This window comes from Myxocyprinus asiaticus, chromosome 43, assembly GCF_019703515.2.
Source record: "Myxocyprinus asiaticus isolate MX2 ecotype Aquarium Trade chromosome 43, UBuf_Myxa_2, whole genome shotgun sequence".
NCBI lineage: Eukaryota > Metazoa > Chordata > Actinopteri > Cypriniformes > Catostomidae > Myxocyprinus > Myxocyprinus asiaticus.
This window is the reverse complement of record NC_059386.1, coordinates 14268812-14285431: the sequence shown is the minus strand read 5'-3', so window position 1 is coordinate 14285431 and position 16620 is coordinate 14268812. Positions and strand designations below refer to the sequence as shown.

Sequence of the window (16620 nt, the reverse complement as noted above, 5' to 3'; positions counted from 1 at the left end):
CAGAGGCTTTTTCAAATTTTAAATGAACTACATCCACTTGTTTGGATACCCACCAGGTGCATTAAAAAACTAAGTGAGGCATCCACATGAATGAACAAGTGTTCTAGTAAAATAGGGAGTCTCTCAGATGTCCATTTTCAGAGATATCCAGAGCAATCCATTAAAAAAAGCACTGACAGTGTGAGTGGTATCATGGGAACGAAGGTTTATACGACTGATGAAATGCAGATAGGCACAAATCCTCCACCTGTGGATTTTTTGTGTTGAACAAAACATTCCCTTCAGTGTATGGTGGGTAAGTCTCCAATCCAACCTCCAGGTAACGGTCTGGGACAGGTATATTCATTCTGCAAGTACATTAACATACAAGAGACAAGAGGATTAGCATAATACAACAGCAGGTGGTTCACCTTGATACTGATACAGTGAACAGCTCAAAATGTTAATTAAAGAGAGAACCAATCTAATTCTATGATAATGCGAGGATAATGATACAGGCATATTTGGTCTGTTACAAGCAATTTTGCATGAAATGAAACACCCATGCATGAGTGTTAAAGAAATAGTTCACCCAAAAATGCAGTTCCAGAATCGCTTTCAAGTCTCATTCTCCTTCACAAACATTTAAATATGCCAAGCATTAATGTGTTGCAACAGGTTTGTTTTTCGCATGTCACATGACTGATCACAACCTGGTAAGTTTGAATATGCAGAGGTGCAAATAAAGGCAGCATAAAAATTATCCAGAAGACTCCAGTGGTTAAATCCATATCTTCTAAAGCGATATGATAAGTGTGGGTTAGAAACAGATCAATATTTAATTCCTTTTTACTATAAATTCTCCTCTCTGCCCAGTAGGTGGCGATATGCACGAATAATAGCCAAAAACAAAAGAAGGGGAATGTGAAAGTGAAAGAGGAGATTTATAGTAAAAAAAGGTCTTAAATATTAATCTGTTTCTTACCCACACCTATCATGTTCTGATGACATGGATTTAACCACTGGGGTCTTAAGGATTACTTTTATGCTGCCTTTATGTGATTTTTGGAGCTTCAAATTTCTGGCCATCATTCACTTGCATTGTATGGACCTACAGTGCTGAGATATTCTTTTAAAAATCGTTTTTTTGTGTTCTGCAGAAGAAAGAAAGTCATACACATCTGGGATAGCATGAGGGTGAGTAAATTATGAAAGAATTTTCATTTTTGGGTGAACTATTCCTTTAATGCTCTATTGAGTTTGATAGTCATAAAAGGCAAGTGTGAGATGAAAAACAGATGAGATTTTTAAGTTGAATGCTTTATCGAGTTTAAAATTAACAGAATAGACCTCCCTAACCTAAACCTTAAACAAACTGTAAACCTAACCAATTCTGTCAGAAAAAGCAAATGTGAGATTGAAAAAAGTAATTGCTAAGCAAGCATTTCATTTTTTGGTACTTATATGACACTTTCAGCTCGTGTCGACTAGGGGTGTAACAGTATGAGTTTTTCATTGTATTATAACTGACACAAAAAATACAGTTTTATGGTATCATGGTATTAAGGTGCATTACTAATATTAATAGTTATTTAATAATTAGATATAGCTAAATTTAGACTAAAAAAGATATGTTCTGTACTGTAATTGAATTGTATGCCATATGGTCAAACATAATTTTTTAATTATTATTTTAAGTTTTTTTTTGTTGTTGTTGTTGGAATGACACATGACAGAATTATAATTTTTGGCTGTAATATCCCTTTTAACACATTATGCACTTCAATTAATTTGGGGTATTTCACAAATCTGAATTTTTTTTATTTATTTATTTTTATTTTTTTGTGCTGTGTTCTCTGGGAATGTCGTGATTGAGGTTAACAGAGTGCACAGCAGCAAATATCTATATGCAAATAAATAAGTAAATAAATAATATTTTATAATGATAAATGCCCAGGTTAACAGTTTCAGCATTTGGATGCTTTTGTAAATTAGTTTGATTTTAAACAATATCTACTGAAACATATACATATCATTATTCATTTACAGTTTATTTATTGGTGTTTTTTCCAGCACTGTCTATTTTCTGCTACAGTATCACTGTCCATTTCCTGTATGCCTAAAGCACTTTGTAAACCCTATTTAGTACTTGACAAATAAAACATTATTAGTAGTATTAAACACCTTGTAGGCATACTGTTGCACAGTACGGGAGTTAATTCAGTTGTAGAATACAGATATCACTCCCATATTTTACTGAACTGTGTGTGTACATAACAGGATTAAGCACTAAAAGGTGAAAAGACATATGAAATTAGTTGCAGTGTGAATGTGATCGATAAAGATAATGATGCTATGAAAATGAGCAGTGAGAAATCGAAATATGGCTTCACATTGTGTATTAATTGGATATTAATTAGAGTTGAGATGACTGGATTTACTCAGCTCAAGCAGGGCCGCATTAATGCACGGGCTAACCTGGGCTTAGACCAGGGCCCCCAACTCACAGGGGGCCCCCATTCACGACGTCCACTGCCATCATATTCTACACCTTCGAACATCGCGGGAGGAACGCATATAAAGGCAAATGTAATGGCTTTCAGCCGAGACTCTGATAAGGATGCAGAGACGTTGTGCAACAACAGCTGGTAAGCGGAGGGGTAATCACTGGCACGCAAGCAATAGTGAGAGAGAGGAGTATGGATTTTATTTAGATAAAGTCCCACACGCACCTGCATGCCCGTCCACCTCTTGATGTAATCCTTCCTCGTGATCACGCAGCATGTTTATGTAGTTATGTGCTGAATGAAAAGCTAAACTATAAAAGTGTAACGAGACTAATCAAAAGACGCACTAAACAACAGATGTGCGCATCAGGAACCGGTGATGGGCTACTGTAAACGCATCCACTTTGCGTCAGTCACGCAGCGTGTTTGAGCGCATTTCAGCCTTTGTTGAGATTTTGGCTTTAAAAAAACACTAAATGCAAATAAGAACAAACACAATCAATGTTTGAGATTTTAAATTCACATTCATGCTTTTTAAACCACAGTGATGGGGACTCTCAAAAATGCATTAGCCTATTAAGGGAAACAAGCAAACACAAATGCACAAAGTGGGGTTCAAAAGTCTGATTCAAAATCCAAATCAAACATGGAAATACATTTTCAGGATATTGAAAAATTTATGACATAACATGAATTAGAAATATTTAGGATTCCACAATTTGTAGATCACTAAAATCAAGAAAATTTGTGACATTAACAGTCTTTACTTTTGTACAAAAGGTCAGGTTTTCTTGCTTTGAAGAAACACACAAGATCCTCTGTGGAACATTCATACATCATGCTTTTATAACATGACTAATTGGGTTTTTCACAAACTTTTCTCAAACTGATATGCTTATAATGTCATTTGGAATGAAAAATAAACTGAATTAAATAAAAAAAAAAAAGCATTATTCATGAGAGGACTCAAACATGTGGATTTAGAGGAGAGGGTCGGCACAGTGATTAACAAGGAAAATGAAAAATGGCATTAACAGGGAAAGGACCATTAAAAACAAACTAGAACTGTCAAAATGGTAAAATTCTAAATTGTAATAAAATCAAAATCCAAAAGGTTGTCATTCCCTGGTCTAACACAAGTTTAAATAATAACGGTCTGGCAACTGTCCACCCCATCCCCCCCACACACACACACCTGTCAGACTGCAAGGGGGGGTGTCACTTTTATGTGTCTTGTACCTGTTCAGGTCATGTGGTTCCATGTCATGTTATTTCCTGTTTCCCTGCCATGTCATGTGATTCCCTGTTTCCATGTCAAGTCATGTGATCATCCTGTTTCCCTCCATGTTCATGTGTCTTGTTTTCATTGGTTTATTGTCTTGTTAACTCGTTATCAGTTCTAGTTTGTCATTGGTTTAAGTATATTGGTCTTGTTATCTTGTTTATATTTCTGTCTGTTCATTGGTTGTCTTGTTACCCTTGTCCAAGTATTTATAACCTCATGTTTGCCATGGTCCTTGGTGAGGTATTGTGTTTTTGTAATGTTGGTTCTATGGTCAAGTCAAGTCAAGTCAAGTCAAGTCAAGTCTGTTTTGTTTCACGTTTGATTTACGTTTCCACGTTTGTAATAATCTGCATTTGGGTTCTTCACATCATCTCGTCTTCGTCTACCTGTCATTGCCTTGCCAGCCATCGTTACAGAATACCTCACCTAACCATGAACCCAACAGTTCAACTCCTACGCCTACATCAGGGGAATCGTCCCCTGGAGGAATATATAGAGGACTTCTGCGCTCTGGCCTGCAGGTGCCCTCAAGGACTGTTTCTGTTTTGGGCTGAAATTGCCGGTTTCCTCCCTGATGCCTGACGGTTGGAGTACCTACAGCCTAACTCAGTATATCGACCTTGCCCTACTGATAAGTGGTTCACCGTTCACTGTGGGGGAGGTGGATAACGAGCCAGCATCCCACGTCATGGCCACCGAGCCAGCATCCCACGTCATGGCCAATGAGCCAGCGTCCCACGTCATGGCGGCCGAGCCAGCGTCCCACGTCATGGCGGCCGAGCCAGCATCCCACATCATGGCCAACGAGCCAGCGTCACACGTCATGGTCGACGAGCCAGCGTCTCACGTCATGGTCGCTGAGCCGGGATCCCACGTCATGGTCGACGAGCTTGTGCCACCTTCTGCCAGGGATCCTGAATCTGCTCCATGCCATGTCACAGCCATGCCTCAGCCTGCTCCATGCCATGTCACAGCCAAGCCTCAGCCTGCTCCATGCCATGTCACAGCCATGCATCAGCCTACTCCATGCCATGTCACAGCCATGCCTGAGTCTGCTCCATGCCATGTCACAGCAATGCCTGAGCCTGTCACAATAACGCCTCAGTCTCCTTCACGCCATGTCACAGCCGAACCTCAGTCTGCTCCATGCCATGTCACAGCCAAGCTTCAATCTGCTCCATGCCATGCCTCAGTCAAGCCCCAGACTGCTCCATGCCATGTCACAAGCAAGCCTTTGCTCCATGATCCAGGCCCGCCTCTGCTCCTCTTTCCATGTCAAGTCATGTGATCATCCTGTTTCCCTCCATTTTCATGTGTCTTGTTTTTATTGATTATTGTCTTGTTAACTCATTATCAGTTCTAGTTTGTCATTGGTTTAAGTTTATTAGTCTTGTTATCTTGTTTATAGTTCTGTCTGTTTATTGGTTGTCTTGTTACCCTTGTCCATGTATTTATACCCTCATGTTTGCCATGGTCCTTGGTGAGGTATTGTGTTTTTGTAATGTTGGTTCTATGGTCAAATCTGTTTTGTTTCACATTTGATTCACGGTTTTTGGATTCCACATTTGTAATAAACTGCACTTGGGTTCTTCACATCATCTCGTCTTCATCTGCCTGTGATTGCCTTGCCAGCCATCATTACAGTAACACGTAACACTGAGCCCCAGGGCCCCACAGTACCTTAATGTGGCCCTGAGCTCAAGTGACCTTGCTGTCATGAGTATTTTGTCTTAAATGGATTAAAAAAAAAACACCCCGAATACTAATTAGTAATATACATTGAGCACAATCATCATTATCTCAATTATCCTCAAGTTTAACAAAGGTTCTTCAAATGTGGCAACCATGGGAATAGCAGCTATACCCTCCGATGAGTCAACTTTAAGACATCTTTTCTTACCAAAATTGTGGTAATTACTTGATGAAATGAGGACAAAATAGAGGCTGGCCTTTCTATGCAGGGAAATGAGAACCTTCACCGTCAGCTGTTGGATGAATTCTTGCTTGTTTCCAGTAAATTGGTGAGACACACATTGAATTCAATGTTTGTTATCTTCTAAAGTGCCTTTCTAACATTTGGGGTTAGCAGCAACATTTTAGTGCAGATCTGACGCCCCCAAACAGTGAATGAATAAAATGCTTAAGAGGAAAGAAAAACAGCAATTGTTTGTGTGAATGATGGCTTCTTTGTCTTGAGTAAGGAGATGGGAGTTGGGAGGTGCTGCTCCGAGTAAATCCAAGTTCTGGCAGACATAATGCGCAAATAGCAGATTCTTCGGGGGAAAGCTTTCAGAAAGTCTCTGCAATTGCGAAAGTAAGTGAATCTGTGTAGTACTAAAGCTATGTTTTGTTTTTAACAACTACGATTACTAAGAAAGAATGACAGCATTTCCAACATTTGGAGACTACGTTTAAGCTGCCTGAGGGTGAGCTTTGATTTTCTTAGTCGAACTGGCTGACACAAGGTATACCTGTAACTTAGAATTGAATTGAACTTCATAGAGAGGCTAAGACACAGAGTTTTCTCACGAAGACAGAACAGCCTGTGTATGCAATGTAGAATCATTAAAAAGAGAGTGCACAAACACTTCAAGACACACAACAAATGCTTGAAGCAGATGCACAACACTCTAAAAACAGACCATCATAATACATACAGTAAAATATAAACCCTTAGCTCTGCAGCCAAGTACATCAAGAGATAGAATGAAAGTCAGAGTAAAAACACAAATTCCTGACATGTAAACTATATGGCCAAAAGATAAAATATAGAGATATTGATTATTGATCAGCAGATTATTTTATCTATATATTTTTGAGGCATCGATACATTAAAATTTGCCGACATTTAAATTAGAAGCCTAATTTGCGTGCTTAAAATTTACTCAGTTGGTCTTCTGTTTAACAATTTGGCATAATATTGTTGGGAGACCACAACAGGAAGATATACCATTTACTGAAGCAGGTCGAGGTATCACACACACACACACAGGACGAGCTGATGCGGCGATCCAAAGCTACGACGGTTTTTGTACTTCTTCAAGAATGGACAAAGTGACGAGTTGATGAGTTTGTAGGTTAGTGTATGAAACTGGTGTAACTGCGCAAACTGAACGATTAGAAATGGTGACGTTTATTATGCAATTTCTCTTTATGCATCTTTGAAAAGGTTTTTCATTCAAGCTACCAAATTACAAAACCACATACTTGTAACTGAAAATACACTGTGTAGGCCCTATGAAAGATACATATAAATAATATATCATCCAGCGATGGCTAGAGTAAATAATCTTTATTAGATATTTATCCTCTGATAATTATTTGGGTCGAATTTAATGGAAAACTATGCGAGTTGCGCTCTGTGGCACTTCAGAAGCGTTGCCAGTGTGTGCATACATTTGTAGAAAATAATTGTTTTGAATTTTAAAATGCACTATGTCATCAGCCAGACGCGTCCGGTGTGCAACCTCTTTAATTTACCCTGCCGCTCACACTTTACCAAAGTTGTGTTGAGAAATATTTTTGAAAAGACAAAAACTATTGTGCAGCGAGCAGCCTAATTTATATCTGAAAGAAATCCTGATATATATATCGATAATCATCGGGAAAATCATCTGATTATTGATGTGTGAAGTGATGTGTGCAGTTATCCCAAGCCTAGTGTACAGGCCCCAATTTACTTCTGGAGAATTTCTTCTTTGTTCAGGGGTAAAAATAAGTTTTAAACAGCCGAGCAATGGCATACTGTTTGCGAACATTCAGAAACCCGCCACACCGCTGTGGGAGGCATTTAGAAGTACATTTAAATATGAGGATGCTACATGTAAAACCTTAACTAATGTGACATTAAAATGTGTTATGAATGACTTTATGCCTCATTCTATGAGTAGAATTAACTCCAGATTAGTAAAAGACCACTCGATTATAATTTAAAGTAATATAAATGCAGTAGAAAAAGCGCAAATTGTCTTGTTTAGATTCTGAATTCATGACGCTAATACGCTAACATGCTATATGTGGCTATAATATGCGCCTGTTACACTCTTGTATTGTAATTTATGATGACACTGATACTACTAGGTTCATAAAAGAGTGTTAATATTCAGAATACAGACAAAATGATGATAAGAGAGGCATATCTTAATTTGGGCAGATGTGTGAATGACTTTCGCTGCAGATGGCACATGAGTGAATGGGCACTTGAGAGTATTTGAGTAGATTTGATTCCTTTTGTAGACTAATTAAACAAACAAACAAACAAAAAATCGGATGGCATGGTCTTGTGCCGGTGTGTTCATAATGAATATTGACTGAGCTTTTGGTCACACCTACCGATGTCATGGACCAATGGCATCAAGAAAGTGTTTAGCAGCCGGTTAGAAGTTTCCCTAAAAGTTCGCCCTCCTTTTCTTAAAAATAAATAAATAAATGGAGGTTGCTGAGTGACTCCAGTCAGGCTTTCTAAGCAACCAATTGGCCCGGTTGCTAGGGTGGGTAGAGTCACGTAATGACCCCCCCCCAAAAAAACCCCATTGAGGTTACATTGAGGCACTAGTTAATGGGACCATTTTGGAATGTTTAAAGGCAGAAATGTAAAGCTTATAATTTTACAAAAGCACTTATGTTAATTCTTCTGTTAAAAGTTCTGTATTATTTGAGCTGTAAAGTTGATTAAATCGCTGTTTACCAGAATTTACGACGTTATGTGTCGTTGCAACGAAGTTGTAAAATTGGATATAAATTTACACAGAAAAGGTTAGTAAGCCATTTTAACACACTAAAATCATGTTTACACTCATGTTGTTTATGTCTTGTGGCTATACTTTTGAAACAGAGAATATTTTAAGATTTTTGAATTGGCTCCATTTACTTCCATTGTAAGTGCATCACTGTAACCCAGATTTTTGCTTTTTTAAAGAAAAGGAGGCAGAATTCAAAATGAATTTTGTGGAAATTAACATTATGCCACAAATGCTGTCGATTGAGCTTAACTTGTATTGAACCCAGAATAATCCTTTAACCCATGAAGCCAAGAACATAAAGATTTTTCCAAATTTTCCAATACATTAGGGTTTGACCTTGTACTTCAGAATGTGAAGCATACAATACAACATAACAACACATTTATATTTTTTATGAATGCAGCAGTGAAAGGCACAATGACGGGGCAGACCCAACAATCCTATGATTACCGACAAGAGACCAGCCACCAAAATATCAAAGCATCCAAGATGTTCATGAAACCAACAAGGTAAAAGACACTGAACACCGTTAGAGCACAGGAGACGAACGTGACTGTAAATTCCAACAAAGAGGTACACGGAAACCCCCGGCAGCTGACTTAACTAATTAGTGTGCTAATTAGTCTTGCCTGGCTGAACTCTCAGAGCAATGACACAACACACATGGTTTAGAGCCAAGCTAAATAAATAATGGATGGGCATAGGTACTTCCAATCTGTACATAGGCCATGGTGATTACCTAGTCTGGATTTCCCTCTTTCTTCATCAAGGGAAGTAAAATTAACCTCACTTCATTGTGGGTAGAACTGTAATTAGCTCCTATTAGTGAGGTTTAATTAGGAGCAAAAATATGTAGTAATTATTTTTCTTTTTTTCAGGAGTATGAAGCGCTAAGTGAGACATATGTCAGGTTCAACTTGTCAGTAAAACCACACTGTTTCTCTTTTCGTTTCCTGCCCAAGGCTCCAATTACCCCATTATGTCTTGCAAACAACGGGAGGTCAGCTGCTGTGCACTGTGTCTCTCACATTCTTTTTCACATTTCACAAGAATAAAAGAGTAAGCAATTGAAAAAAGTTTCAAAATGCAAGAAAGAGGTTGCTTTTGAAAATCGTTCCAGCCTCGCACTCAGTTTTGCTCTTGTTGAGATCCAGGCTCTTTTGAGTCTCTTTGATAACTGGATTTATGTTGTTTGCGTTGAATTCACTAAACAGTTGCTCCACATTTGTGCATGGTATTTCAGCACAAAAACTGCATCTTATTCACTAACCATTCGCAATCCAGTTTATCAAGGTGCTTTCTATGCTGGTATAGCATTCTGCAATGAGTGTTTAAATTCATTCAAAGTCATTATTTTCAGTGCAAACACGGGCACTTTCGGCTCATGAAAAATTGTGCTCAGTGCTATTTGCCGGCGCAATTGACATCTACAGAAACCAGTTGGTAAAATTAGTGTTGTTTAAAATAGATGTTTGTGTACATTTTCTATTGATCATAGCAGCAGTAATTGATCAAATGATGGACAAGACATTATAATATCCAGGTATGATATTAAGTGGTTTCTTACATGTCTCATGTAGAATCAAAACCTACTGTACTTCCCTAACCTAAACCTTAGATCTAAACCTAACCGATAGTGTAATAAAAAGCAAATGTTAGATGAAAAACAGATAAGGTTTTTAAGGTAATGCTCTACTGAGTTTAAAATTATTAAAATGTACCTCCCTACCCTAAACCTTAAACCTAAACCTAAGTGATAGTGCCATAAAAAGCAAATGTAACATGTGAAAAGGAATTTCTGAAGTAACCATGTCACTTTGTGGTTCTTCACTGGCTATGCTTCCATCCAAGTTGCGAATTTAATTTATGTGAAAAACCATAATATCGCAAAAACAATGTGCGAATAAAGATGCATTTCTATCCCATGTGTTCAAAGGAACAAACTGGACACTTCCGGAGAAATTGTAGCCATTGTGACTCTTTTACTTGCAGTTTAGAGCACGCAGACAAAACACTGTTTCATGTCTGGAATCAACAGCGCGTCACACTATTCTGGGAGCACTATGTGTGAGCGTTCCTCCTTCCCTATGTCTTTGCCATGCGGATATATAATCTATTTTTTAAAGTAATCCTGTTCTTTGGCACAATTCAAGTTTATATTTGATGTATTTGCTCTGCAAACTCTATGCAGGCATTTGGATTTTTAGGACACTGTTATTTCAGGATGACTAAAACAACATTTCAGATGCAGTGATTGATCCTCTGGTTAGTCCAGTTATGAACAAGTTATTCAGTCACATTACTTCTTTTGATGCGAATCTTGTATTCCTAATAAATTCAATAAGAGTTTATTCTGTAAATGTGTTTCCATCATAGTGTATGCGCATTTCTTTTTATCGAATAAAAAATGTATACACATCAAGCGAGGGTAACCCGTCTTGTGACACCTCAAGTGAGGTTAAACCATCTTATGACACTTTTGGCTCACGTGTCAGCTTGCGTGCTCTGTGGGACTTGTACCCAGGTTCCCGCAAGTGCAACACTCTATACTGCAGCTATTGTGCAATTAGATCACCCCTAAACAGGTGTGTAAATGTATTTGGTTAAGAACTGCAAATGTTAAAGTGTGTCGCATTACAAGTCATGCGCTGCGATACGTACAACAAGCCATGTAAAAATAATTTTGCTAAAATCTAGGTATAGTAACGCGATTCTATGAGACCAGGTTAGCCAATTCAGGTGTCTAGATCGCATTAGTGGAGTTATGCTGTACAGACTGCGGTAGTCTGCTGCATCCTCCACAACCTAGCACTCAGAACTGGCCTGCAAGATGGGGAATGACGCTGTGCAAGTTGCGTTCAGCACAAATGTTTTTTGGTTTTTGCATAATTCCTTTAGTGAATCTGGTGCTAAATAACGCAGACAGCACATGCAAATAAAGGCTATAAGTGGGTTCAATTCATTCTAACTGAATTTCCCCAATAATGTGTATTATAGGAAAAAGTTTAGTGTTACAGTAAAGTGTGCATTTTGCGCTGGTTCCCTCTGACTCATTCACTATGACAAATTGCATTAACTGTGGCTTTACCACCCTTGACTCTCATGAGCTGAGGACCGCAGAGGTCTGTTTGAAGCCCTGGGGCTGTGTTTGTTTACTTTTGCATTATTGAGCTCATTATTGCAGAGCCACATCTGAGTGCCTGGACACATTATTCACAGCTAGACAGATATTGCTAATCTTTGTTCCTAATCTTCAGAAATGCAATATTGAAATTCACATGAGAGACTTATTATTTGAATAACTGCAAACATATTTTCATCTGCTAATAATGATGATGCTTAGTGGTATAGAGTATCCCAGAGGAAAAAAAATATTGCTCAGAGATTTCTCTTTCATAGCTTAGGAGCTTTTGTAAGAGTATAGAGCTAGAAAAGTAATGTCAATAGCAAGATAATTTGGTCTTGGAATGATTTGATAGAAATGTATGGGATCATACTGAAAGCTCTGATTTTTGATTGCAGACTTTGGTATCATGGCAAGCCTAAGTAAAGTTTGTGACATTTCTGGTTCTTTTATGAAACTGAAAAGGAGACACTTGGCGATTTCTAGGGTCTTTTTCTCCCTAAAGAAAAACCTGAGAAGCAATGTGCTTGCAATTTAATCCCATTGCTATCTAGGTGAAACAATTGAGTAATTGATTAGTTCTCAATAGTGATTCTATCCTAATGGATGCTATTTGATTCCTGATGAATGCCTTTTCAGTTACACTATTGAAATATACACCGATCAGCCACAACATTAAAACCACCTGCCTAATATTATGTAGGTCTCCCTCATGCCACCAAATCAGCACCAACCTGCCAGGGCTGGATTGGTAATCTGGCATACCAGGAATTTTCCCGGTGGGCCGATGCACTTTGGGGCCGATCAGGGGTGGACTGGTCATCGGGAGAACCGTGACTAAGCTGAAATGAGCTGCTGCGTTATGCAGAACGGGCCACAAATCGGCGCCGCGATATGCTCAACAACTTTTGGCCCAGTTTCTATGTAAAATCCCAGGCCGATTTCTCTTCTCAGTCCACCTCTGCAACCTGCATCTCAGAATAGTATTCTGAGATGATATTCTTCTCACCACAATTATACAGAGCAGTTATCTGAGTTACCGTTTACTTTGTCAGTTCAAACCAGTCTGGCCATTCTCTGTTGACCTCTCTCATCAACAAGGCGTTTCCATCCACAGAGCTTCCGCTCACTGGATGTTTTTTTATTTTGGCACCATTCGGAGTAAATTCTACAGATTTTTGTGTGTGAAAATTCCAGGAGATACTCAAGTTACAGAAATACTCAAACTAGCCCGTCTGGCGCCAACAATCATCCATGCGATTATCTAATCAGCCAATCATTTGGCAGCAATGCAGTGCATAAAATCAAGCAGATACAGGTCAGGAGCTTCAGTTAATGTTCACATCAACTGTCAGAATGGGGGAAAAAAATTGATCTCAGTGATTTGGACCGTGGCATGATTGTTGGTGTCAGATAGGCTGGTTTGAGTATTTCTGTAACTGCTGATCTCCTGGTATTTTCATGCACAATAGTCTTTAGAATTTACTCCGAATGGTGCCAAAAACAAAAAACATCCAGTGAGTGGCAGTTCTGTGGATCGGAAATGTCTTGTTGATGAAAGAAGTCAACAGAGAATGGCCAGACTTGTTCGAACTGACAAAGTCTACGGTAACTCAGATAACCGATCCGTACAATTGTGGTGAGAAGAATTGCATTATTCTGAGATGCGGGTTGGTGCTGTTTTGGCGGCATGTGGGTGACCTACACAATAGTAGGCAGCCTAATTTACTTTGACTTTGAAATTTCAAACAGTGGAATGCAAAAGTCTGAGACCACTAGTGAAAAAGCTTCCATTTTATACCAATTTATAATTTAATACAAATATTTTCATAAGCTGTACATTAAACCTGAAAGGTGCAACACATTCAGAAATGGCTGCACTGATCCACATTGGCTCTCAGTAAATAAAAACATGTTTTTACCCTCGATGGTGGAGCGGCCAGGGGGTATTCGGTGATCCCCCAGGTGGATAAGGCGCTCGCGGTGCTCTTGTGTCCGCAGAGTGCAGCCACCTGGCATGGGCACCCGAAGCTCCCGTCCAGGGCCTATAGGTTTACGTCGTCCCTGACGACTGTGGCCTGCAGTGCCGCTGGACAAGCCGCCTCCGCCCTGCACTCTATGGCTCTCCTGCAAGTACACCAAGCCAAGGCGCTAAAAGAACTGTACGAGGGTAGTTCTGACCCGGGATTGATGCCCTTCTGCGCAAGGGCGCGACAGAGCCTGTCCCTCCAGCCGAGATGAAGAAAGGGTTCTACAGCCCTTACTTCATCGTACCAAAGAAAGGCGGTGGGTTGCGACCAATCCTGGACCTGCGAGTACTGAACCGGACTTTGCAAAGACTCCTGTCCAAGATGCTGACGCAAAAACGCATTCTAACGAACGTCCGGCATCAAGATTGGTTTGCGGCGGTAGACCTGAAGGATGCGTACTTCCACGTCTTGGTCTTACCTCGACACAGACACTTCCTGCGGTTTGCCTTCGAAGGCCAGGCGTACCAGTACAAGGTCCTCCCCTTCGGCCTATCCTTGTCCCCTCGCGTCTTCATGAAGGTCGCAGAGGCAGCCCTTGCCCCGCTAAGGGAAGTGGGTGTCCGCATCCTCAACTATCTCGATGACTGGCTAATCCTAGCTCACTCTCGAGAGTTGCTGTGCGCACACAGGGACCTCGTGCTCCGGCACCTCAGCCAACTGGGGCTTCGGGTCATCTGGGAAAAGAGCAAGCTCTCCCCGGTTCTCTTTTCTCGGTTTGGAGTTGGACTCAGTCTCAATGACAGCGCGCCTCGCAAACGAGCGTGCGCAGTCAGTGCTGAACTGTCTGAAGGCGTTCAGATGGAGGACAGCGGTCCCACTGAAACTTTTTCAGAGGCTCCTGGGGCATATGGCATCCTCAGCAGCGGCCACACCGCTCGGGTTGATGCATATGATACCACTTCAGCACTGGCTTCAGACTCAAGGTTCTCATTGGCCTTTTTTGAAAAAAGCAGAGGTGTTTGGGGCTCCCAAGAGTGACCCCTAGTGTCACTACATCGACACAGTGTCTCGTTCCCTCCATCAGGGAACGGAGGTTACGAAAGTAACCATGACGTTTTCTGCAGTAAGTAGCTATGTAGCATTTGAAGAACAAGTTACATAGTAACTATCTACAGTATGTAAATAAATAACATTAGTTAACTCGCCTGATTGGGATCATTAACCATGGTTATGTGTCTATCTTAAAGTCATTTTGGGTCGAATTTAATGGAAAGCTACAGTATGTCAGTGGCGTTCAGTGGCGCAGAATAACTGAGAGTGGCTCCCAAAGTCATAGCTGGGAGCCAAAAGACTGCAACAGTATGCTTGTATTCATGCTGTATGTATCTACCTTCTGCGTCTGGTTTGTTACCCCTTTATGTACCGTATGCCAGTTGTTCCATTTTATATCCCTGAGAAATAATAACTGTATGAAAAATAAACCTCTTATTTGAGCTAATTCTTGGAAATTATAAATAAAAATATAATATTCACTGGTGGTTATTAGTTTCCAGGAAATTGGTTCTTTTTAAGTGTTTCAAGCATGCTCTGTCATCATGATTGTAAAATGACCGGAGTCCTAATCAAGAGCAATACACTAGATGTGTTATAAAAAGCACATAACAGTTGGAAAAGTCACTTTTAAGATCATAAAATTACTTTTCAAAAGCAAGCCAGTCAGACAAATGCTGAAAACCACCAAAAAATCCAATTAAACTACCACACGATAGAACATGGTTGAAAGGCGTCTCGCACAAATACACATATCTGTATAATGAACCCCAGAAGACGAATGTTATAGAGCCATGAAAAGTCTGTGGATTATTTCCCATTAGAGATTTCAACGGTTGTTGAATCATAGTCAATATGAGAAAAGCTGCACAAATGCTATTTTTTAAAAGTACTTCTGTCCTTTCTGGCACAATATGAAAGTGTGGATTGTGAGAAAATCAATCTTCAGTCTAACATTGTCTGATGGGACGTATTCAAAGATACTTAAAGGAATAGTTCAACCAAAAATGAAAATTTGCTGATAATTTACTCACCCTCAGGCCATCCAAGATGTATCTGAGTTTCTTTCTTCATCAAAACAGAATTTAAGATTTTTAGGATTTCATTTCAGGCCTCCTCCTTTAAATAATGCAAGTGAATGTACTCCATTTTTTTGACGGTCCAAAATGCATATTTAGGGTGCATCAAAATAATCCACATGACTCAGTCGACAAATAAAGAAACAAATAAAGAAATAAAGAAACAAAACAATACTTATATACTTTTTAACTAACAGCCTCCTCCATCTCCCTCAGTTCCTCATCGGTGTATTCGGGCTCAAATAGGAAGGGTTGGGCGAAAAACTCCATCTCCTCTTTTCTTCTAAAATCAAAATCCTCGGACATCGTGTTTGAAATTGTTTTGGACTGTTTTGATTTGTAAACGGCGCTTGGTCTGTGGTCTGTGCAGGATTCTTTGTCATTAGCATGTTGCTGTAAGTCAACATGCACTTGTATTATATATTCTACAATGCATCAGTTGTTTCACAGATAAAAATCATCTTTGCCATGGGTATGTTGTAAGCTCCATCTGATACTTGCTTTGCACACGAGTCATAAAGAAGCTGAGGTATAAAAAGTCTTTGATCTATGAGATCTTGCTAAGGCGCTTAAATAGTAGAATAGCCATTCCACACAATTACATCAGATGTCTTTGCACTGAAATCTTGTCAAACCTGGCCTATTGAGATGAAACTTTTTTCACTTCTCTGTATCTCATCCTTGCACATTTATTGAAGCTCTTACAAGGCTGTTTTAGAGTAACAATTTAAGGTCTAGCCCGCTATCATAAAGTTAACTGAAAAAAAAAAATCTTGTTGGCTCAACATGATTTAATTGTGGACATTGGTTCCACACATTGAAAATGAGTTTCCTTAATTTGAAATTAAACTGTAGTCTTTACTTAAATACTTTGTGTAGCCAAA

At 39.5% G+C, this 16620-nt stretch overlaps 1 protein-coding gene across 1 annotated transcript in view; it reads right to left on the bottom strand.

Annotated features, from left to right (window-relative positions):
• Nucleotides 1-217: 217 nt before the first annotated feature.
• Nucleotides 218-16620, bottom strand: part of LOC127433643 (leucine-rich repeat transmembrane neuronal protein 4-like) — a 94331-nt gene continuing 77928 nt past the window's right edge. Inside the window, exon 3 of the mRNA XM_051685708.1 lies at nucleotides 218-347. Coding sequence (XP_051541668.1) covers nucleotides 282-347 — 66 coding nt within the window. The 3' untranslated portion in view covers nucleotides 218-281. The remainder of the gene's footprint in view (nucleotides 348-16620) is intronic.